Source organism: Rhododendron vialii, chromosome 10a (genome assembly GCF_030253575.1).
Source record: "Rhododendron vialii isolate Sample 1 chromosome 10a, ASM3025357v1".
In the NCBI taxonomy this organism is placed as follows: domain Eukaryota; kingdom Viridiplantae; phylum Streptophyta; class Magnoliopsida; order Ericales; family Ericaceae; genus Rhododendron; species Rhododendron vialii.
In genome coordinates, this window is record NC_080566.1 from 29,261,109 (window position 1) to 29,287,093 (window position 25,985).

Below are 25,985 nucleotides of genomic sequence, written 5' to 3' on the forward strand. Positions count from 1 at the left end.
AGGGCATGGAAAGGTTCAATCTAAGTAACATTATGCAACTTGAATTAAAATCCAAGGAAAAGCGGGAAAAAAAAAGTGCCATCCACATGGATGAGGGAAATTATACATGTTACAAGTATTCATCTTCCTCTACAAAGCCTCACCTTTTACAAAATCCTATAGAAAGAAGGGTAAAAGATAATACAGTTCGCAAAACACAGCTATTCAACGAAAAGTATCAAGTAAAGAGAAGCAATAAAATTAATGAGAGACAGAAGCAACAAAATTAGGGCTTCAAAAGAAAAAAGACACAACAAAATTAGAGCTTCGAAATTGCGGACCCATACCAGCGAGGCGAAAGGCTGAAGGCGCTCCTATTTCATGGATGAAAACCAGGTGAGTAAGCTTATCCAAAAAAAAAAACCAGGTGAGAAAGAGCGTCGATGGTGATCCATCGAGAGGAGAGTGTGTGAGATGGACGGGCGAGAAAGAGAGGAGATCGTGGTGGTGGTGCGTCAATGGGGGCTCCGGTGGTTGTGGTGCGGCATCTGTAAGACTTTGGTGGTGGTCGATCAGTGGTAGGGAGGGGCGGCGTTGGTGATGGGACGGCGTGATGGTGGGGCTCTATTGGTGGTGAATTGGTAGAGAGAGAGAGATGGGGGGTTCGAGGAGAGGAAAGATCGTGGTTCGTGTGAGAGAGAGAGAGAGAGTATATCCGATTCAAAATTTTCGGAAATTTGGATTTGGAAATTTTCAAAATTTTTGGTGCGGAGAGAAGTGGAGTGGGCCCCGTAACTTTCTACGTCATTCCTTGTTGTCTTCCTTGTAAGGATCCTTGCTAATAGCATTTCTGTTAATGAAAAGATGAATTATTGAATGATTTAGAGAAGTAGTTGAGTATTAAATGGTGTAGTCAATTGCACATTCATTTGTTGTAGAATAGATAAAGACTTGGCCCTGAGACGCTGAATAATTTCTCCTTTAATGATTGGAAAATTCTAAAATCAGCCTAATGAGTTGACAATAGTAAGTGTGTGATGTGTATTAAAAGGTGTATTAAGTACACATGAATACGTGTTTTTTTAAAACTTTTAGTGTGTTTATTGTCAGCTCAGTGGACTGACAATAGCACCGTTAATGATTTACAGTAAAAAACCAAAAAAAAAAAAAAATCTTCTTTAATGTTGGACGTACAAGTCCAGCTGTCCAGGACTAGAGCCAATGCTTGCAAGTCTTCGATATGAGAGAGAGAGAGAGAGAGAGAGAGAGAGAGAGAGTGAGTGTGTGTGGACTGTGTAGAGAGGGCAGTCTAATTCCATAGCTTCTTCTCAGTTTCCTTTTCACTCAATCACAGATAAAATGAGCCTAAAGCTAATTATCCTACCAGATGACATGAGAAACACTTAAATATATACTTATATTACCCAATTATCAGTTGCCTCTCTCTCTCTCTCTCTGATGTGTGTGTGTGTGTTGGAGTAGAAGGGTGTATCATTCAGCTAATCTGGATCGAAGTGATCTCCCCAAAATGACGTTGGTTCAAGCAGCTGGTATCATTTCTTCTATTATACAAACTACTACCACTAAGCAATTTTTTTTGTACCCACTGATTGCTTCAAGGAGTACTGCAACCAATATATACGAGAAATTTTTAGATGTCGGGTGGGTATCATGTCACCCGGCCAACGTGGTGCCTGAGTACCACATCTGGGCCGTCCAAAAGTGTATTGGACGGCTCAGATTGAAACACTCTCTCACTTGTTTCTCTCTTCAAATTCGAGCCGTTCAAAATTGAAATAGACGGCTTGAATGCGCCGAATGGGCACCACGCGGCACCTGCTTGGCACTAACTTCTCGATACATATAATTTATGCATTTTTTGGTGTCATAGAAAACAAAATGCGCACAACAGAAAATGTTATTGTCTTCAATAATAAAAAATGTAGTGAATGTGCAAAAATAAAATTATTCGTGTTTCTTCAACCAAACAATTAACTCCAAAAGAAAATGAGTGACTGGGGCGGACCGAAGTACGGGCACTATACTCAAATTCAGGGTGTTTTGGTTATGTAGCATCGAGGGCGGAACTACATGCAAGGCTATATGCTATAGCCCAGGTGGAGTTTAAAAAAAACAAATAATTTATATGTAAAATTTTAGCTCAATAAATTTTGGCTCATCTTATTTTTATTTTGTAGTCTAACCCATACTATATGATTATTATCATTGAAAAGAACTTGTTAAAGATATCGACTCAGATTCGATAGTAAATGATTTCTACTCTCTAAAATAATGTAAGACATAACTTCAGAGGATACAACTTCAATAGTATACCTTTTTTTTTTTTTGAACATTTACGTAATTTTGTACAAGTTCGTTGGACATTAATTTAAATTTTTTTTGGTTCCGAGTATGTACATATAGATGTACCTCGGTTTTATTAATTTTGGGTTAGCACAGGATAGATTAAATTCCTGGTTCTATCTTGGCAGCACGGATCCTTCATCTGAGGTGTCCTCTTGTGGTTGGACATTTGTCAAACACCAACACTACTCTTAGAGCACTCACAAAACAAGTCGCGGGTGTCTCTAATTAAAACTTAGGAATGTTGAAGGTCCTTTTTTTTTGTGTGACGGTTGATATTTTAGTGCATATAAAGATGCCTAGATGATGAAACGGTTTTTCTTGAAATACTTTCATGAATGATGTAGTGATAATTATGATTTAAGATGTACATGGTGTCACGTAGTTAAAATAAGAGCTTTATATTTGCATTTTTTATTAAATTAATTGTAAAATTGTATTATTTGAAAGGTGTCCCTAACGTGAATTTTTATAATTTAGGTTTAAGAGTATCAGTGTCGTGTCGCATATCCGTGTTGGTACTACATACTTTTTGCTGTTTGGAGCTTTGGATATTAAATTAGGAACTACGCTGATTCTATATTGATTGTGAAATTAAGGCTTTAATCCGACCTTTGTATGTTCTTATGTATCTTGATTAGTTGGCGACATTAGTGTTTTCTTGTTTTGTTTTGGGGAAGATGTTCTTGGTGGATAATTTGTCAATGATATTATCGTGCAAAACTTTCATAGTATAAAACCTGTCAGGTCATTTCATAAATGGGAACATTTAACAGTGGATACTTACATTTTTGTGCTTTTCTTTAGAATTTTTGTTATTTTTTCTTAGTTTTGTTCAAAATTTTTGTACTTAATGATGAATATCTAAGTTTACTTTCGTCTATTGACCTTGATTGCAAATGCTTTTTTAGGTTAAGACTAATAGGTGCGCCCATTACGTTAAATTCCTAGGTCTACCCCTGAAAACTATCACCCCAAGAAAATGAACCAGGGAGGTTTGGTAAGTGTTGGGTGCGGTGGGCCAAACTTGGGTCCGCTGCGGGTTGGTCCTTGATGTAGTAACAACACAAACGGCATGGGCCGAGCATGATGGGTTGGGCCCACATGCTCAGTTTGGGCCTAAGCCAAGCGGAAGCCCAGAATTTAGTGGGTTGGGCCGAAGAGGAGACGAACTAAGCCGAATGTTCCGTCGGTCTAAGCAGGCTAGGTGTGAACCCGTGGATCATCCCTTCGTGTCGGTCTCACAGGTTGGCTAAGCACCATGGGTCGGCTCGACCCGGGCCAAGGGTCCAAATGGTGGTCCTTCCTGATGGATCTAGAAGCTTCCGGAGCTAGGGCTAGTGTGGGCCAGGCGTCACCAGGATGTCACCGAGCTAAGCTGATTATGTGTGATGTCATGGACATGTGCGATGCATGCCTAGCTTGGGGAGCAAGTACGCTTGCCTATAAATATGAGAGGAGAGATGATAAGCACCCAATTAATATTGAATATTCTTGATGCTTAAGTCCTCTAGTATGTTGTGTTTGTACATATATGTTATTGTTTTTTATGTAATAATACACGTAAGGTGTGTTTTTAGTATTTTCAGGTAAACCGTGTGAATAAGGCACGGTTGAGCGTAAAGAATTGCTCCGGGTGCAACCAAGTGCCCAAGGCCACATGCCACCCCGTTGTGGTACATGAGAAGTCATGAAAAGATGGTTTGGGGGTTGCTCGGGTCGCCAAATGGTCATGGGAATTAAAGGAGATGTGAGGATTTTTCCAAAGCAACTCATCTTCTGATCAACTGAGGGTAGAATCGTTATATCTTTTGATGTACAAACTATTTTTTATCCAAACTACTTGGGTTAGAAAGTAGACTCAACGAGCTTTCCAAAGGTCCAAAGAACACCCAAATTCGAGTTCGGGAGTGTCCGGAGCGAGCTCACGAAGTTCAGCCAAAATCTGCCTTAACAGTGTTGTATCGATACAGCAAAACGTTGTATCGATACGCAAAGCTTATCTGAACTTAAGCTCTCTGGACTGGCTTTAAGTAAATGGTATCGATACAACTTTTTTGGTGTGTCAATACTACGTGCTTACGGACAACTTTTTGCAGTTTTTCAACCTTCCATTTATGAAAAGTTTCCATTAATTAGTAGTATTTTTGGCATATTTTGTAGAGAGAGAAGCAAATGTGTATATATAGCTCTCTCCCCCACAAATAGCAAAAATGGCCATTAGTTAGCTTTAGGCCTAAGTTTCTTTCTTGCTTTCTAGGATTTTCATTTTGTGTTCTTAGTCTTTCAAACTTTTAATCTTCTAGAAATCAAGCAAGTTTAAGTGTTTTGATATTTGTAGACACCACAATCTGGGCCTCGAGTGTTCCTTAAATTCCTCGATGATGAAATAAAGGAAATGATGCCTTCGAGAGCTTGAATGTGGACTTCCACAACCCAAAAGCCTAGAAAAACCCAAAAGCCCAGAAAAGACCAAAGTTGGACCTAGAACACCGCACGGGCACTTATTAAACCGTACAGTGTAGTAAATTTTACTACACTGTGCGGGGTCTTCAGGTATATCGCATAACGTTTCTAGGAAAAGTTCTGACTAGCTCAGAAAGTTGTCCGCCAAGTCTGTTGGAGCCATAACTGAAAAACGGCTTGGTAGGGAATATAACTTCTAGCCAGCCTAGAAGCCACCTCCCTCATTTGCATTGATATTCCTTGGCCTTTTGTCTATAAATACACCCCGCATTTTAGATGAAAAATACCCCTCCAAGTCTTGATTAAGTTACTCTGACATTCTCTTGACATCCTTTCTCTCTCTACAAAAATTTCATTCTTCTTCTATTTCAAAGATTAGTACATTACTAGCTTTGGAACCCCACCACTCTAAAGCTCTAAACCCATACTCATCCATCTTCACCTAAGCTCAAAGCCGAAGGTATAAAGCAAGTTTTCTTGGGCTAAGCCTAGTCTTAGCCCTGAGGGAAGCTTTTTTGCAGTCACACTTAACTTGTTTGTGTTAAGTGTCGATTTAAAAACTATTTTCAGAAACAAAACAAAAACCAGTGATTGTACTGGAAACACTATACCGTGCGGTGTTATGGTACACTGCACGATGTAATGACGTCCAACGTACAGTGTTATTTGTAAAGACCCGATTTTAATTATTATTATTCTAATTGGTTGTCAATACATGTGTGCATGTGTCGGAGTGACGTGGGACCCAGGTGTGTATCCTAAGACTTTTTTGTTGTTGGTATAATTAGATGTATGTTTGAGGCAAAATTTGAGTTTTGGGGATCGAACCATTAATTCACGAACCTAGGAGATTAATTAGAGTAGCTATGTAACTAGAAGGACCTATAGTGTAATTTTTTTAAAAAAATGAGATACTTTACCTGGAGAGATCGGCACCCAGGTTTCCCAACTTTGGGTTTTCTTTTTTTTTTTTTCATGTCCTTCTTCTATCTCTTGATCCCTTCACTCTCTCTCATTCCATACACAATCAAACTCATAAATCAAGTAGATTTTGGAGGATCTAAATTGGGGAAAGCCTAATTTCTTACCAAGAAATCAAGAGTTTTGGAGCTAGGAGTGGGTTTGTTGGAGATTGAAAGCTAGGGCTTGGTATTTGCATTATTGAGGTAGGATACATGACTAATCTTCTTAATATGTTCATTTTTAGTATAAATATTGTGGATTGTTTGTAGAGCATGAGTAATTTTTTTAGATTATGTGAAATTTGTGTTAGGGTTTTAATGTCTCACATGGAGAATATGAGTTTTTGTTGATGTTTGTTAAATTCTTGAGATTTATGTGTTATTGAGGTGTAAAGATGCTGAATGTGTAGGAGTTGCATGTAATATTGAAGTGGGTCATGTGTGTTTGAAGTCTAGTGAATACTTGGGGCTAGGATGCTTGATGGCAATTATGCGAATGAGATTTGTGTATGAATTATCTCGTTCGATGAGAAAGGTTGAAATGATTGTGCTCGGATTATGTTAGTTTAGACATAGGTGGTGCACTTAGGAAAAATAAGCTAGGCTTGGCGAGCTCCTCGGTGAAAGACCGAAAATTGATGGGGTGGTACATCGTACCCGATTACCCCGGTGCAAGGGTGGTGCTTGTACCCGATTACCCCGGCTCATGGGGTGGTACTTGTACCCGACTACCCTTGGTTTTGTGAGGGTGGTACTTGTACCTGATTACCCCGGTTCAAGGGGTGGTGCTTGTACCCGGTTACCCTCGGTTAGATTTTAGAGCTAGCGCTTGGTTATGGTTTTGGGCAAGGGTGATCGGATGGAGAAACCATACGAGGTCATTATTAAGTGATACTTATTGACGCATGATAATTATATGTGGACTTTTAACTTGTATGTGTTTCACGGCATTTACGTTAAATTTGAACACATTATTTGGTATTGTCTTGTTTCCTACGGGCTTCGGCTCATGTTGTTCAACCATTTAAGGTGACAATGAGGTGCCGCGGACTAAGTGAAGTGTAGCAACATGGAGTCTCTTTTGTACTATTGTTTGTTTAGCTTATGGAATAGAACATGTACGGCCATAAGGCCAGATTTGCTATAACGTCTTTTGTAGCACGATCATGGAACCAAAAAAAAAAACTTATGTTATTATTTTGGAACTGTAAAACTAGAGGTTATGTTATTATCTTTTGGGAAGCCCATGATATAGTTTGTGGAACTTAATTTGGCACTATGGAATATGTTCTTGTGACTTATAAGAATGAAGCTATATGGTTTAATAATATGGAGTTATGATCGATGAAATATCTTTACGACAAAAGCAACTTTTTATTTTATTTTATTTTATTTGGTCAACTCTTTCAATGTTTGACGAGAACTTGACTTTTCAACGCGATATTTGTGCATTGGTGATACGTGTTAGGATTAAACCTTGGGGCGGTACAGAATGGTATCAGAGCTATAGGTTCGAACACCTAGTGACTGTGGGACATGGTCTTGCCTTCGTTATTGGATGCGATAAGTAGCTGATGTAGTTTGATAGCAACATGTCTATATCTCATATATTTGTATGATTTTACATGATGTGCAAAGTGTGCTATCGTAAATTGTGTTGCGGGATAATATCCAACTTTTGGACACCGAGTGAGTACCTTTGAGATCCAATTCAAAGAACGCCTGATCAACGTTTCTTTTTATTGGAATTCTTTGGCAACTTTTGGATTGTTCGCTTGCCAGTGTTTGTTAATCCCATATGTGAAAATTTTCTTGTGTGAGGTGCTGTAATGGTTATGTATAATATATATACTTTGTGTGCTAGATATTTTTGCTGCTAAGAGAGTTTTGCTTATTGTAAATTAGTTAATTTTATTGTTAATTGCTCATCGTTATTCGTTTATATAGATTGATGGCTCGAGGGCGTAGGGGCCGAGGCCGAGGCCGAGGTCGGGGTCAAGACCAAGGCAGGGACCGTGGTCGAGGTCGAGTTACCGGTAGGGGGGCCGATGTTGAGTCCCAAAATGAGGTTGGAAATAATTCATTGGGAGTCCAAGCGGAAGCGGGGGGTGAAGACCAAGAGGTAAATGGACGGGCTGCTAATGCATCCCAAGTGGGAGTTGCTAATGCGCATCCCGAGATTGTACTTGGACCCGACTTCATGAAAGAGATGTTGAGTGCGATGCAAAGGATAGCTCAAAACCAAGTGTCGGCGGAGGATACTAAGGCTTCAATAGCAATGAGGGAGTTTCAACGGCTTGGCCCACCAACTTAAAGTGGTGAACCAAATCCGATTGCTGCAAATGAATGGTTAGAGCAAGTTACTCGATTCCTTGATACTCTTCATGTCAAGGACGATGACTTGAGGGTAGACCTTGCAACTTTTCAACTTCGAGAAAACGCTCACCAGTGGTGGAAGTATGCGAAGGCTACGGTTGAGGCAAAATGGGATGACTTCAAGAAAGCGTTTTTAGCAAAATATATTCCAGAGACGGCAAAGGATGCTTTGAGGAGGGAGTTTCAAAACTTAATTCAGGGCAATATGTCAGTGTCACAATACGAGGCTAGGTTCACAACTTTATCCGGCTATGCACCAGAGTTAGTGAGCACCGAGGAACTTAAGGCTAAAAGGTTTGAGAATGGGCTTCGATTAGGCATTAAAGAAAGGGTTGTGGGAATGAGACTACGACAATATTCAACATTGGTAGAGGCAGCCATGGCAATTGAGGATACATTGTTAGAGTTAAAGAGGATTAGGGAATCTCGGTCTCAACATGGTGGTTCAAGCACTCAGTTTGAAGGGCATCAAGCAAAGAAACGGAAAATATCTGGTGGTAGTTCTTCTTTTCAAGGACCACTTCAGCAGTCTCGCCCAGTTCCAGCACAGTCTATGGTTACTTCAAATCGGTCTTCTGGAGGAGGCATTATATGTTATCAGTGTGACAACGTGGGCATCGCAAGTCAGAGTGTCCTCAAAAAAGGAGGTTTCAAGGACAATTACAGACTCAAGAGTCACGCCATGTTCAAGATAGAAGCATGATCATTTGCCATCAATGTGGGGAGGCCGGACACATCCAACGATTTTGCCTTAGGAGGGGTAGTGGTCAAAGTGGAGTGAGGTCACAACAAACTCAGTCGGTTCAGGCAGCTCCAGGACAGCTACCATATAGGCCACCTCAGCAGACCCAATCAGCGCAGGCTTCTAGGATCGAGCAGGGGGCTATGTCTTCTCAATCAGTGAGGCAACAGGGAGTTCAAAGAGGGGGCTATCAGGGTCAGACTTCTCAGGGTCATGCCTATGCAGTTGTGACTTCGGGTACTTCAAATGCATTAGCAGACTATCTTACACCTCCTGATACGTCTGTTGTGAGAGGTACTTTCTTGGTGTTTAATTCTTGGGCTAGTGTTCTTATTGATATTGGTGCATCACATTCATTTATCTCATTTTCATTCGCATCTATGCTGGGCCTAAACATAGATGTATTAGATACACCATTGCTTATAGAAACTCCAGTAGGGGATAGAACCGTCTTGAGGAGGGTTTGTAAATCTTGTGAGATAAAGATTGCTGATCGTCGTTTGGTGTTTGATTTTATTGTTTTGGACATGACTGGATTTGATGTCATCCTTGGAATGGATTGGTTAACTACTTACCGAGCCAATATTGATTGTCATAAACGAAGGGTAACAGTGTGCATGTCTGAGGGTGATTGTTTTTACTTTCTGGGCGATAAGGGTGATTACCTCATACCACCCTTGTATGACTTGCAAACTAACGGAGGATTGAGCCATCTCTTTGCAATCACTCTAGCAGATGAAGGTAGAGTGGTTCACGGGGAATTGCCACCGGTAGTTTGTGAATTTCCAGATGTGTTTCCAGAAGACTTGTTTAAGTTGCCACCACGTCGTGAAATTGACTTCTCCATTGATCTCGTACCGGGAACATCACCAATCTCTATGACACCATACCGATTCGCACTTGCTGAGTTGCAAGAATTGAAAGTACAACTTCAAGAATTGCTTGACAAGGGGTTTATACGTCCTAGTACGTCACCATGGGGTGCACCAGCATTATTTGCTAAAAAGAAAGACGGTTCCTTGCGTTTATGTATAGACTATCGAAAACTGAATCGAGTGACTGTGAAGAATAAGTACCCTTTGCCAAGGATAGATGACTTGTTTGATCAGCTTAAGGGTTCGACTTGCTTTTCCAAGATAGATCTTAGATCTGGCTACCATCAATTAAGGATCAAAGAGGAGGATATAGCAAAAACAGCTTTTCGAACACGTTATGGACATTATGAGTTTCTAGTAATGCCATTTGGCCTGACAAATGCACTTGCGGTTTTTATGGATTTAATGAATCGAATTTTTCATTGATACTTGGATCAATTTGTAGTGGTGTTTGTGGATGACATTCTTATTTATTCTCCATCAGAGGAAGTGCATGGAGAACACTTGAGGATAGTATTGCAGCTCTTAAGGGAGCACAAATTGTATGCTAAGTATGAGAAGTGTGAATTTTGGCTATCGGAGGTAAAGTTTCTCGGACATGTTGTCTCTAGGGATGGGGTGTCGGTTGACTCGGGAAAGGTTGAAGCCATTATGGATTGGATGCGACCGAAGAATGTATTTGAGATTCGAAGCTTTTTGGGCCTAGCGGGTTATTACCGTAGATTTGTAAAGGATTTCTCACGACTCGCAGCACCTATGACGTGTCTCACGAGAAAAGGGGTTAAGTTCTTTGGAATGATGCTTGTGAGTTTGCTTTTCAAGAGTTGAAACGGAGGCTGACAACTGCACCAATTTTGGTGATACCTGAGAGAGGCCTGGGATACACAGTATATTGTGATGCTTCACGAGATGGTTTGGGATGCGTATTAATGCAACTAGAAAAGGTAGTAGCTTATGGATCTCGTCAATTGAAGAATCATGAACAGAATTACCCAACTCATGACTTGGAGCTTGCAGCAGTTATTTTTGCCTTGAAGAGCTGGAGGCATTATTTATACGATGAACGATTTGAAGTGTTTTCAGACGATAAGAGCTTGAGGTACTTGTTCACACAGAGGGATCTCAACCTACGTCAGAGAAGATGGATGGAATACATGGAAGATTATGACTTTGATTTGCAATACCATCCTGGGAAGGCTAATGTGGTGGCCGATGCTTTAAGTAGAAAATCCCTTGGAAATTTAGCGAGCTTAGCCATCCACGAGTGGGAAATGCTTGGCGCCATTGGAGAGTTTGATTTACATTTGAGTGAGATAGCTGACCACACAACCTTATTTACAATGATTGCGCAACCGACACTTCTTAACAGGGTGATCGAAGCACAACAACATGATGAAGAAGCGCTTGAAATCCGAGGTCACATACTTAATGGTGAGAGCGTAAAAGGGTGGATTCTTCACCCCGATCAAGGCTTGAGATATCTAGGCAAAGTGTTCGTGCCAGAACCTTGTCGACAAGATGTTCTTCAAGAGTTTCACCACTCTTGCCTTGCTGTGCACCCCGGAGGCACCAAAATGTATCATGACTTGCGTCGTCAATTTTGGTGGCATGGAATGAAAAGGGATGTGGCTCAATTTGTCTCCCGGTGGCTCACATGCCAACAAGTTAAGGTTGAACACCAAAAACCGTTGGGGCTATTACAACCATTACTTGTGGCAGAGTGGAAATGGGAACATGTGACTATGGATTTTGTTACGGGACTTCCGAGATCACCAAAGGGTCACGATGTTGTTTGGGTCATAGTTGATCGTTTGACGAAATCAGCACACTTTATTCCTATCTCTATAACAACTACAATTGACTATCTTGGAAGATTATATGTTAAGGAAGTTGTTAGACTCCACGGCGTTCCCGTATCCATTGTATCAGATCGTGATCCTCGATTCACAACACGATTTTGGTAGAGTTTACAGTCGGCCTTGGACACAGATTTGCTATTTAGTACGGCTTTTCATCCGCAAACAGATGGGCAATCAGAGCACACCATTCAAATTTTGGAGGATATGTTGCGGGCTTGCGTGTTAGACTTCCAAGGTTCATGGGAAGACCATTTAGATACGGCGGAGTTTGCTTACAACAATAGTTACCAAGCGAGTATTGGGATGGCTCCATTTGTGGCCTTGTATGGAAGACCATGTAGATCACCTATATGTTGGACGGAGGTGGGAAAAATGACAATTTTAGGTCCAGAATTAGTGCAGGAAACTACGAAGAATGTTGCAATAATTCGAAAGCGGTTGCTAGCAGCTCAAAGCCGCCAAAAGAGTTATGCGGATAAAAGACGAAAAACCACTTTCTTTCGAGGTTGGTGACCATGTGTTCTTGAAGGTTTCTCCGAAGAAGGGTTTGATGCGATTCGGACGCAGTGGAAAGTTAGCTCCAAGGTTTATTGGACCATTTGAGATCCTTGAGAGGATCGGGGAAGTAGCATACCGCCTTGCGTTGCCGCCATCGTCGGGAGTTCATAATGTTTTTCATGTTGAGAAGATATAAACCAGACCCATCTCACGTTCTTAATTGGAAAGACCTTCGTGTTGAGGATAATGTTACATATGAGGAGAGACCTACCCAAGTCATAGATTCTCAACAGAAAGTCCTTCGGGGAAAAATTATCCCTTTGGTAAAAGTACTTTGGCAGCATCATGGCATTAAGGAGGCGACATGGGAGCTAGAGTCAGAAGTTCGTTCTAAGTATCCAGAGTTATTTATGTCTAGAGGTACTTATCAAATTTCGGGGACGAAATTTCCTAACGTGGGGAGGTTGTAAAGACCCGATTTTAATTATTATTATTCTAATTGGTTGTCAATTGACACGTGTGCATGTGTCGGAGTGACGTGGGACCCAGGTGTGTATCCTAAGACTTTTTTTTTTTGGTATAATTAGATGTATGTTTGAGGCAAAATTTGAGTTTTGGGGATCGAACCATTAATTCACGAACCTAGGAGATTAATTAGAGTAGCTATGTAACTAGAAGGACCTATAGTGTAATTTTTTTTAAAAAATGAGATACTTTACCTGGAGAGATCGGCACCCAGATTTCCCAACTTTGGGTTCTCTTTTTTTTTTTCATCTCCTTCTTCTATCTCTTGATCCCTTCACTCTCCCTCATTCCATACACAATCAAACTCATAAATCAAGTAGATTTTGGAGGATCTAAATTGGGGAAAGCCTAATTTCTTACCTAGAAATCAAGAGTTTTGGAGCTAGGAGTGGGTTTGTTGGAGATTGAAAGCTAGGGCTTGGTATTTGCATTATTGAGGTAGGATACATGACTAATCTTCTTAATATGTTCATTTTTAGTATAAATATTGTGGATTGTTTGTAGAGCATGAGTAATTTTTTTAGATTATGTGAAATTTGTGTTAGGGTTTTAATGTCTCACATGGAGAATATGAGTTTTTGTTGATGTTTGTTAAATTCTTGAGATTTATGTGTTATTGAGGTGTAAAGATGCTGAATGTGTAGGAGTTGCATGTAATATTGAAGTGGGTCATGTGTGTTTGAAGTCTAGTGAATACTTGGGGCTAGGATGCTTGATGGGAATTATGCGAATGAGATTTGTGTATGAATTATCTCGTTCGATGAGAAAGGTTGAAATGATTGTGCTCGGACTATGTTAGTTTAGACATAGGTGGTGCACTTAGGAAAAATAAGCTAGGCTTGGCGAGCTCCTCGGTGAAAGACCGAAAATTGATAGGGTGGTACATCGTACCCGATTACCCCGGTGCAAGGGTGGTGCTTGTACCTGATTACCCCGGCTCATGGGGTGGTACTTGTACCCGACTACTCTTGGTTTTGTGAGGGTGGTACTTGTACCTGATTACCCCGGTTCAAGGGGTGGTGCTTGTACCCGGTTACCCTCGGTTAGATTTTAGAGCTAGCGCTTGGTTATGGTTTTGGGCAAGGGTGATCGGATGGAGAAACCATACGAGGTCATTATTAAGTGATACTTATTGACGCATGATAATTATATGTGGACTTTTAACTTGTATGTGTTTCACGGCATTTACGTTAAATTTGAACACATTATTTGGTATTGTCTTGTTTCCTACGGGCTTCGGCTCATGTTGTTCAACCATTTAAGGTGACAATGAGGTGCCGCGGACTAAGTGAAGTGTAGCAACATGGAGTCTCTTTTGTACTATTGTTTGTTTAGCTTATGGAATAGAACATGTACGGCCATAAGGCCAGATTTGCTATAACGTCTTTTGTAGCACGATCATGGAACCAAAAAAAAAAACTTATGTTATTATTTTGGAACTATAAAACTAGAGGTTATGTAATTATCTTTTGGGAAGCCCATGATATAGTTTGTGGAACTTAATTTGGCACTATGTAATATGTTCTTATGACTTATAAGAATGAAGCTATATGGTTTAATAATATGGAGTTATGATCGATGAAATATCTTTACGACATAAGCAACTTTTTATTTTATTTTATTTTATTTGGTCAACTCTTTCAATGTTTGACGAGAACTTGACTTTTCAACGCGATATTTGTGCATTGGTGATACGTGTTAGGATTAAACCTTGGGGCGTTACATTATTTCTGTTTATCATTCGTTTGTTTTACTTGCTTTGATCATATTCATCCACTGATAGTTCTGCTAATGTTGCTGAGAGATCGTACAGGTGCTTTTCAGAATGGGGCTTTGTCTAAAACCATGTTCTTTTATTTTCTAAAAGAAGTTTTATGGTCATTCTCGATGATCAAGTGCATCAAAAAGGGGTTTTGCAGACTGATTTATGGAAAAATCAATAAAAATGAGAAAGAAGCTGTTTTGATAAGAGGTTTGCTTTATCCTGAGAATACAAAGTTGTTCTAAAAAGTGCTTGAAGCTACACTGTACGATGCTTTGAGGAATACCATACGATGTAGACAATACATCGTGCGAGGTTCTTAGTAATAATAGTGGGCTGTTAGTGAGAAGGTATACTGCTCGATGTACCAAAAAACCGTGCGAGGTATTTTGGTACACCATGCGGTGTTGTTTGTGGTTGAGACAGGTTGTTGTTATACTGTCATTTCATTTCTGCACATCATTCATTTGTCATCCGCTGTACAGTAGGCACCATAGGCATGCCAAAGTGATAACTTCAATCCCATATCCCTTTTCCTTATTTGCTTTTTAAGAGTTTAATCTTTCAAAAGATATTTAAAGTTTCCCCCTTTGAAAATGTTAAGTGAAGACTGGTTTTTACCGGGCAAATGTGGTGCTTTTTCAACAAAATCTTCCCCATTCATAATGTGGCCCCCGAACCCAAAGTCTCAACATTTTCGTTAGACCAAAAGTTTTCTTTTTCAAATCAAACCCTCGGTTTCTCGGATCATCCATCTCAAAAATTCGGGTGGCGACTCTCGGGCGTGTCGGTCTGGGAGCCCACAATGTTTTCTCATGTATTAATGTTGCGCTACTTGTTGGATCTTCTATAAAATCAAGTTTATTTTCGTTTGTATTAGTTAAATCTTATGCCTTCGATTCTTACCATGCTTAGTTCTTTGAGTATGTGTGAGTAGTCGATTAGGCTTGGCCATGAGGTGAATAACATCTCATGAGTTAGGTTAATCTTGAGTTTCTCAACTCGGAACTTGAAGTTTGGCTTGTAAATTTTGTAGGGTTCGACTTTTATGTAACAAAACTTGCCGATATTAATCTTTTTGATCATGTGTAGGCAAGAGCTTGCTACTTGCCACACATGATGATTGGAGCGATGTCTCGGCTCGTGTTTGCCAAAAGTACTATAGAACTTGCTCGCTTTCCAAACTACACTTCTAGTGTTTTATTGGTTTCATAGCTAAATCTTCCGGTTGATAACCTATGTTGTGCGATTCAATCATATTTTCGTTGAGAAGAGTTGGATGACTTAAGTTACGGGTGTTAGTAACTCCTATGCCTTGCCGCTTTTTAATCTTAGTTCAAACTCATTACTAGTCTTCCGTGAGAGTAATCTCCACTTTACAAAGCAAAATCAAAAGCTGGCTGTTTAAACGCCGCAAACCCTTACTTCTACAATCCAAACTAGCTTTCGAATTTCTCTGTGTGGGTACGATCCCGGACTTTTCGGTTATTATGTTGACAATGACCTAGCCCTACGCTTGGGGTATTTAACCTTTCAACGGTTAGGTTGTGGCGAAGCAAGAGACCCTAGGAAAGGTATGTTCTCATATCCACTAAAGTGCAGTCCCTTCCTCTCCTCTATATTGACTTGCTCGTGGGGGGACGCACGATGATCGATCGCCCTACGTCTTTGTGCAAGTCTCTCGGCTGTGACGGAAGGAGGATCCGAGGAGGTCCAGCAGAATCACCACTCCACATTGGGTGGTGATTTTCTCGGTACTTTGCAGGTCAGATCTCGGTTGAGCTTTTGTCTTCCTCTAGCTAGTCCGCCAAACAAGGAACCGGTTAGCGCCTTCTGACTGCATCTAGCTGGAAGACGCTCCGATGCCTAAGTTCGACACTCGGGGAGAAATTTAGGAAGAGTAAAGATCTCATATCTAGAAATGGCATACCTCTTTAGGATTCATAGCTTAGGCTTTATAGAATGGGTTTACTTAATTGCTCCCCAAGTTTGTTAGGCACAAGCCCCATGACGTGACCCTTAACTATATAAGGGTGATAACCGAGCCAAACAAGCCAAGCACCACAATATCATTCAGGCTTGGCTCGACTCCTTGTTACTTGTGTTCTAATTTGGCTAGAGGTTTAGAACATTTTAAGACTAGTTCAAATTTGGCTTGAGCTTGAAGTTTTGTGTTCGTGATAAGCTTGATTTGACTCGTGAAATATGCAAATCAATCTCAAGCTTTTAAGCATGATCTTAATCTCTTGAATTTTAAGCTTTCAAGCTTGAGCTTATACTTATTAAGATTAAAGAGAAAATGGGCTAATTCAAAATCATAAAACCTAGCTAGAAGAATGTGATAGCAGCTCCAAATTTTCTTAATAAACCCTTTAAATTGCTCCATGGAAGATTTATATAGGATTTAATTTAGCCCTAAATTTCCATATCTCACATAGGAGGTTTTTGATTTGGATGCAATAGTAAAGTATAACTGGTGCCGACTAATGTCTCAAATTCAGGATATTATATTAATCTACCTCTATTTTTTTAGTATCTACAGAATAACCTCTTTGTTCACAAGGTTGTCGAGCCAAACACGCATATGATCAAATTTGACTTATATTCATAGACAAACCAAAAAAAATGATTGACCTCGAGCTTGAACAAGCCAAAAGTCGAGCTTGAGTTGTTTGATTCATTTAGAAGCCCTATAACTATATACAACATACCTCTTTTTAAAAGTTTCTTCTACTTTTACTATATTTTTTGTTACGCTGTACATGTTCAGTCCGAAATAATAAATGTCGTGTCCGTCCTTGACCATAATCACTAGTACCATTCTTTGCAGTACCGCAATGAAACCCAATCACTTGCATGTTTTCCGTCAAAAAGTTTACCACGGGATGTGAACATTAATATGGAGCGTAGAATTAGAAAGTTCAATGTGTAAATTTTCTTTCCTAGTGTTATACTACTAGCATTAAACATTTCACGCACATATTAAAATAGTTCTATCAGTTGTTGGTAGGGGTGTCAAACGGGTCGGGCCGAGACGGCACGACACGCACGGCACGATTTTAGTGGGCACGCGGACTGGCACGGGGCACGGAAGTGGGCAGGCACGGCACGGAAGTTGGCCTGGCACGGCACGGCACGACACAGTAGTTGAATGGGCACGGCACGGCACGACACGGTTCTAGCCGGGCACGGGCCCGACACGGTAGTTGAATGGGCACGGCACGACATGGTTTTGGCTGGGCACGACACGACACGGTTCTAGCCGGGCACAACACAAGGCACGGGAAAAAAGTTATTAATTTGACTTGTGACTCATGAATATAATGTGATTAAATGACAATAATTTTAATTACAAAACAAGGCATTTTAGTTTCATAATTTATAAAAAAAATAAACTTTTAAATTGGAACAACTAAAAATAAATAAGGCAAAAAACTAATTTTCAAGAAAAAAACCCTCCATGTGATTCAAACCCAAGTCCTATGGAACTTGGGTTTGAAGCAAGGCCCGTTTGACACCTCTAAATGGGGGCACGACACGATTAAAAACGGCAATCAAGTAAAACGGGCATGTCACGAAGCACGACACGATTAAAAAATGGGCCAACATGGCACGACACGATTTAAGTAAATGGGCCCAGCCGGCACGATTGAAAATGGCACTACAAGATTAAAAAATGGGCCAGCACGGCACAACACGATTTAAGTAAATGGGCCCAGCCCGGCACGACATGATTGAAAAACGGCACGACAAGACACGATTAAAAAACGGGTCGGCATAGCACGACACGATTTAAGTAAATGTGCCCAGCCCGGCACGACACGATTGAAAAACAGCACGGCACGACACGACACGATTTAAGTAAATGGGCACGGCACGGCACGACACAACACGATTGAAAATAGCACGGCACGGCACGACACGATTTAAGTAAACGGGCACGGCACGGCACGACACGAAGCACGGTTGGCACGGAAGTTGAATGGCACGGCACGGTACGACACGCACGTTTGACACCTCTAGTTGTTGGCAGTGTGATTTTGATGAACAGAAGGCAGAGCACCGAGCTTTCTCCACGACGGTTGAGGAACTTACGGAACGAATGGCAGCTACGAACACCGATTTTGCTTAGCCTCACTTCCCAAATAATCCTTCTCATTCTCGGAAACCGCCGGAAGTACATCGCCAAAACTTGGGTCCGAGCCATTGTTTGGTTTTTCTACTTGCTTGCAGACTCTGTAGCCATATTGGCCATTGGCGTCCTCTCCAACACTATTGGCGAAGTCTACTGGGCGGGTAATTGGAAGTCTCATCCTCTGGATTACGAGTTAAAGGCATTTTGTGCTCCGTTTTTGCTGTTGCACATGGGTGGGATGGACACCATCACCGCCTACTCGTTGGAAGACAATGAGCTATGGTTGAGGCATTCTTTCGGGGTCATTACCCAAGCAGTAACGACTGCGTACATCTCGCTCATGTCATGGTCAACTTCGTCTTGCCTTTCGCCACTATCTATAGCGGTCTTCTTCGTTGGCCTGATCAAGTACTGCGAACGAGTTTGGGCTCTCTTCTCGGCAAGTGAGAAAAGGTTTAGGGACTCAATTCCTCATATCCCGACCAGTGAGTCCAGGATAATGGAGGAATGCAAGTTGAAGCAGTTGGAGGGGTACTATGTCAGTGAGCATCAAGTGCTTGAGGCTGAGGTCCCGGTGGTCGATGAATCAGTTTCTGAATCTGACGATGCGCGTGAAATACTTTTGGCCCATAGCTTCTTTGAGATGGTCAAGCGTCTCTTCGCTGACCTTATACTTGGCTTCCAAGATCGGAATGCAAGCAAGGCAATCTTTGAAAACAAGGACATGGATACTGATAAGGCTTTAAAGGTAGTCGAGATTGAACTCGGATTGATATACGATGTTAGGTACACCAAAGCAACAGTTGTCTATTCTTCCTGGGGGGTCACTCAACGAATCATTGGAAGTTTTCTGATCCTCTTTGTATTGGTTATGGTATCACTGGACGACGCACTGGTGGGAAAAAAATGCCCCAAGATTGACCTAACCATAACTCTAGTGTTGTTGGTAGTTGCCTTGCTTCTGAACTTAAGTGCATTTGGGGAACTGTTGCTCTCCGACCAAACTGCTCATTGGTTGATTAAGCGTAAGAAAAGCAAAATGTTAAGAACTATCAATCGTATCCGTACCATGATACCAACAAACTGGGGTCGAAAACGGAAGAGGTGGTCAGAAACCGTGGAACAGTTCAGTCTGCTAAGCTTCTGCTTTGCCATAAGAAAGCAACCCTTGTTTTGCCTCAAAATCCTAAAGCTGTTACGCGTTGAGGAAGTTGCCGAAATTTTTTGGTACAAGAGCATTACTCCTCCAGACCCACTTTATCATGATGATCTACCAGATAATTTACCGAAATGTCTCTTTGAAAAGGTCAAGGAAGATAGGTCTTGGGCAGAAAAGAATGGCAACGGCACAGATGATCTGAAGTTCTTGTATGGCGGCCAGGGAGTCCTAGCACTCGAAAGGTGCAACTGTAGTGGTCTTGAGTGGAGCGTGAAGATTGAGTTCGAGCAGAGCGTTCTTGTTTGGCACCTTGCTACAGAAATATGTTACCGACTCGATTACAGGTCAGAACCCGATCCAGATGATTTGCTGGCGAACTTGCACGACAGAGGCAAGTGCATCTCGCGATATATGCTCTACCTCCTAGTTCGGCATCCCAATATGTTACCAGTTGGAATGGGGCAAATCAAGTTCAGAGACCTATATTCCGACCTTGCAGACTTCATAGAAACGTATGTATCCAAGTCGCTTAAAGTCATGACCGAAAAAGAAGCTTCGGAGAGGTTGCTGGACATGATGAAGGATGAGAACATGCTTGTTGGAGGAGGGGACAAGAGTAATTATGTGATATTTCACGGGTGTAAGCTCGCATCGCAACTCAGAAAGTACGAGGATCCAGAACAAAAATGGACCATTATCATACATGTTTGGGTTGAAATATTGTGTCATGCTGCAAGCCAATGTAAAGGACGACAACATGCTCAACAGTTGAGACGAGGAGGAGAGTATCTCACTCATCTCTGGCTTCTCATGGCACATTTTGGCTTAAATGATCACTTCCACATACATCGTAATCGTCCAATAGCTGAGGCCGCTCTAAGGTAAACAAAATTTAGGGCGTGTATGAATTATGATTAATCAAAAAAAATCATCAGAGGATTAGATATTTGAACAGATCTCATATCCGGTGTGTTTGTTGTAACACTTTTATGGTTCGAATAAAATATTTCTCAGGTTTGATGTACCCAAAATGGAATATGTAGGATCGAACTATGGGTAGTCCTATGGTACACACCTCTTATTAGGAGGTATACCGTACGCATCATGATTTTAAACCTTTGAATTTCAAAGTAAATAATCCGGACCACCCATTTATTAAATCAATTAATAAAATAAAAAAAGGGCTTAGCAGGTAACAGATTGTTCTCTCTTCCTTGACTCTCTCTCCCTCTCCCTCATATGTAAAATACTACAAATTATATAATATAACCACAATTGTTATGACAACACAAAAAATTGACACTTTCTTATCACAATGTGTCGTACCAAAAGAAATCGATCAAAAGATACTAGATACAAGACCAAAATATATCGTTGCACGATCAATAATTATTATACCCAAACAAGATACATGTCTAAAATATCACAAATTAAATATTGTATAACTTAACATCCTAACAGTCCTGATCGATTATTTTAAAAATACACTCACTAACGACATTTAGATTGTACGGTCAATTTATATTTGGTATGAAACCTAGTCCTCTATTGTAATTGAATGTAATGTAGCCATGCGATTGTGACACAATAATGACGATCAAATCCGTTAAATTTTTTATGTTTGTTGATTAAGTTACCTACGTAATTTTTTGTCTCAATCAAGTTTAGGAAGCTCCATCATCGGCACACAAATTGAATAATAGAATGATATTTTCCATCCAATTAAGTGTCTAGCTATAAGCCATCAACTTCATTCTTGGTACGAATGACCTAATTAATATTATGTAAAAGACAGACGATTTTGATAAAATAAAAAACAAAATAAAAAAAACACCTTACGTGGGGCTCAGATGGTGCATTATTATATTTTAATGTTGTATTGAAATTGAACGACGAGATTTGTTGAAGTATGAAACTTCAAGGACTAACTATGTGATTTATCCTAAAAAATAACAACATTTAAAAAAAAAAAAAAGGAACGAAGGGTTTAAGACTTGAACCTCAGATCTTTTAGATAAATGTCCAAACTCCAACACCTTACCACTATGGTACACAATTGAGAATTTGTAATTCTAAAGGCTATTAATGATATAATATTTTCTTGTATGTAAGGGCTTTATTTTCAGGCTGAAAATTTGAGAAGACAGAGGTCTCAAATGCCTCCGTCCTAGTGTTGGGCCTGCACTTGTAGATCATATTATAGCCTATGTCATCGGTGTAAATCAACATGTCGACTATAATAATTTTTTTTGAAAGAAAGTACAATGACAATAAATTTACAAAATTATTTAGATTTTACTTCCACGACCTAGTTCCAATGACCACCATCAAATTTGGATTGGTACGCATAGGGTGAAGGTTTGACACCGATTCATGTGTCAATTATATAGTGCCAATTGTTAAATACTGCACCGCCCTGAATATTGATAAGATTGTGTATTAATATAATTAATTTCACCAATTACAAAAATGAGAGTAATTTTTACACTCTATTTTTTGATATTCACACTTATTTTTTTGTACTCCATTTTAGTGTTGAAAGTGTATGTATTTGAGACAGTTGGATAATTATTTTTTTCTTGACCTCTCATTTTTTCACGAAGGAATTTTGATTTTTTGAATTAAATTTTGTAGAAAAAGAATTTGATTTAGACTAATATTTTGAGAGGAAATTGTAGTTGTATTCGAAAATTTGGGTATAGTACTTACTTTTTGGTGAATTTTGTTGGATGAAAATTTTGTGCGAGAACTTCATTTTTAGTTTAAATTATTGAGGTATTGTGTAGGGACAAATAAGAATTTGAAAAAATAGTGTAGAGGGAATCGAAAATTAAGATAATATGGTGGAAAATTTAAAATTTGAAGGAATTGAAAATAATTAGTGGTATTGTATTTTGTCAATTATAACTATCATTTACTGAACATTCTGATTGAATTTTTTTATACGACACGTTGTGAGTATGAAAACGTTAATTTATGGTATTGTTATAACAAATTTGGTTATATTACTGAATTTGCGGTATGGTATTTTGCTAATAATAACTATCGCTAACTGAGCATTTCAATTGAATTTATTTTATACGACACGTTGTGGGTATGGAAACGTTAATTTGTGGTGTTGTCATAACAAATTTAGTTATATTACTGAATTTGAGATATGATATTTTGTTGATTATAACTATCGTTAATTGAACATTCTGATTGAAATTTTTTATACGATACGTTGTGGATATGAAAACGTCAATTTATGGTTTTGTCATAACAAATTTGGTTATATTAATGAATTTGTGGTATTTTAGACATGTGTCATTATGAAATATTTTAATTAATTTCCTTTGGTACGACACATTGTGATAAAGAAAACGTCAATTTATGGTATTGTCATAACAATTATGGTTTGTTATAAAATTTGTGATATTTAAATATGTTTTCTTTTGATATGACACGTTGTGTTAAGAAAATGACAATTTTAAGTGTTGCCATAACAATTGTGGTTATTTTATAAAATTTGTGGCATTTTACAAATATTTTTGACTTGGGTATAACAATTGTTGATTCTAGTACGACATATTCTGATTTTGTTATGGAATATCATACGAGTCAAAAAAAAGTTGGTACGATTCATTGTGTTAAGATAATGCCAATTTATGGTGTTGTTATAACATTTATGGGTAACATTATTTAATTTTTGATATTGTACGCATATATTTGGTTAGGGTACAAGTATTATGGATTTCGGTACAAATAATTATGGTTACATAATAACAATATTTTTTAATTATGAGTAACCTGCTAATGACCTGTTCAACATGTAAATTTTAGTATACAAATCGTAACTAGAATCATAAATATGCATTAGAAAACCAAAAATTGGCATAATGAAAATCACAAAATTGTCATAATTTAGGCATACGGTATACCCTGTGTACCATAACTTCCTCCTTGAACTATACAGTCAATCTCACTCATATGCTATGAATCACAAAATAAATACGCAAGAGAAATCAAAAGCAAGAAAAGAAACTATAGATTAATGAAAAAACTTTACAAATTCTCTCTCAAGAGTTACAACAGCTTTTCTCTCGTTTTCAGAAGTCCCCGAACTTCTCATTACCCTTAAAGACGATTTAGAAACGTACTTATACGCAAACAAATTGACCTCAGATCAAGAGCCGACCCAGCCCTACAGCACAACCCGTCCGACCTTAGGCCGAAATCCGGTCCGGCACTAAGGCACAGCCGGCCCCGCGCTCCTGACTTAATCAGGATTCACACCTAACACCAAGTTATGTTTCGTGGCAACAATTTATGTTCCGTGGTTTTCACTTCGTCAAGTCATGTTTGACAGTTTACGTTGTGGGGTTCTTTCGGAGTTATGAATAAAATTCCGTGTTCTTTTCACAATAATTATTGGTTATTTCTAGTTGGTCGAAAGCATGAAAAGGCTAAAATATGGACCCAAAGTTTTTTTGACTCCATACTGGGGAGGAGATTGTGAGTAAAAGCATAAATTTTGACTATTACAAAAAATGTTTAATGTGGTGGAAAACATTTACAAGAAAAAAATAAGTAAAGAGGGAATCTAAAAACAAAAAACAAAAACAAAAAGGACAACTAAGCAATTGGACAAACTTGAAAGTCATGTAAATTGGCTTTCAAAAGTATGCTCGTGCATATCACTGAATCTGCATATCACTGGGGCCGCGCAACGTTAAAATTCCATTGCCGCAGGGCCCTCACCACGCCATTTCTCTCCCCTTCTTTGAAAGCCTTCTCTCTCACAGATTGTGCCTCAGCTCCTCTCTCCGCCTCACTACAGTTTTCATCAGGAGATCATGGATTCGTAGTCGGCGAGATATGCACTTGTTTCAGGTTTCCAGATAGATCTCTCTCTCTCTCTCTCTAATGGAGCAGCATACCGGAGTAAAACGGAAGTCCAAATTCTAATAAAAAATACAAAAACAAAAGAAATTCTTTTAAGAGGCATCCTTGGAGCTAGGTTATACTGATATAGACGATGTTTGGAGAACGGATGACTAGATCAGATCGGTAAAGGCCTTACTCTATTTCTTGTAAGGAATAGCAGCCTCAGAGCTTCTACTACTATCGGCTACCTAACTGTCAGGAAATAAGGGGTTTTTCGGAGAATCGGTGTTGCGATGGTGCTACGAGATGGTGATTTATCGTATAGATAGAAGAATAGATCCGCGGGCCTATTGATTGACCATAGATGCGAACCGATTGACCGCTATCTAAGAGAAGATAATTAGTTCTCTCTTTACGTTAACACCACGGTCACCACCCTTCACATCAGAAGCACTTGCCTGAAACCCTAATCAAAAAATATGCTTTGGTTCTCTGTATATGACTGAAATGGTATAATAGAGCAAAGGTAGTGAAAATTTGAATTTGGTTCTCTGTACATATGGTTTTTTTTAAAATTGGTGTTTGATAAAAAAAAAAAAAAAGAAGATGGTGAAATTGGCCCACCATCAAGAAATATATCTTTATAAAAAAAAGTTGGAATTGGCCCACTATCAAAAAACAACCTGCTTTATTTTTGTCCCACTATCAAGTTTTTAATTGGCCCACTTTTAAACTTTTATGTTTGGCCCAACTAGGCCCAATTGGACCGACCTTAATTCTAGTCGGGATCGATCCTGGCATTTTCATCCCCGAACCGAATTAGTCTTCAATATTGTTGGACCAAACCGACCAACCCTGAACTGATAACACCCCTAATCACCCCACCAAACACCACTCCACCACCACTTCACCACAACTACCACTTCACCACCCCACCACTCTAGAAAAAGAGTAGCCTACGCTAGGTGGACTAAAATGTGTTGGCTGACCAGAAGGCATGTCAACTTCCGATGGTTGATGTGTCAGACCCTTCTATGTCTTCCCAAATGCAGGATGATCAACTTTCCCTGTCTAGTTGCGTTCTGCTTTCCCAATGCCTGAATCTCCTCAAATTAGCTTTGAGAATTTCTCGTCTATTCGGGTTGGGGAAGTTCTTGAGGACACTGTTGATGGACCTCAAAATTTGCGGGCCAAGAGGGTTATGGCTTTGTGGCGATATCGACTAGATGTGTGTGGCCCTTCACCTGTTAAGCAGCTCGGAAAACACAAACAAAAAAAGATTAACAATGTTCAAGCTGGTGGTCATAGCGACAAGGCTGCACAAAACCCCACTCAGAGGAAGCGTAAGCGAGAGAGGGTCATTGTAGACAGCTGTGGTGACCTGCATACTTTCCAAATCCCTGAACGTCGTGCTTTA

At 39.7% G+C, this 25,985-nt stretch overlaps 2 protein-coding genes across 2 annotated transcripts; both read left to right on the forward strand.

The window, feature by feature from the left end:
* The first annotated feature begins 1,249 nt into the window (after positions 1-1,249).
* On the forward strand, positions 1,250-20,744 carry LOC131303449 (uncharacterized). Its single transcript, XM_058330321.1, has 2 exons — positions 1,250-1,529; positions 18,432-20,744. Exons 1-2 carry the CDS (start codon positions 1,508-1,510, stop codon positions 20,585-20,587), a joined length of 2,178 nt encoding a protein of 725 aa, XP_058186304.1. The 5' UTR covers positions 1,250-1,507; the 3' UTR covers positions 20,588-20,744.
* LOC131303455 (uncharacterized) lies at positions 5,829-9,169 on the forward strand. The gene is made up of 2 exons (XM_058330327.1): positions 5,829-5,975; positions 7,719-9,169. The coding sequence occupies exon 2, from the start codon at positions 8,353-8,355 to the stop codon at positions 8,848-8,850; it is 498 nt and encodes a 165-aa protein (XP_058186310.1). The 5' UTR covers positions 5,829-5,975; positions 7,719-8,352; the 3' UTR covers positions 8,851-9,169.
* Positions 20,745-25,985: the final 5,241 nt, after the last annotated feature.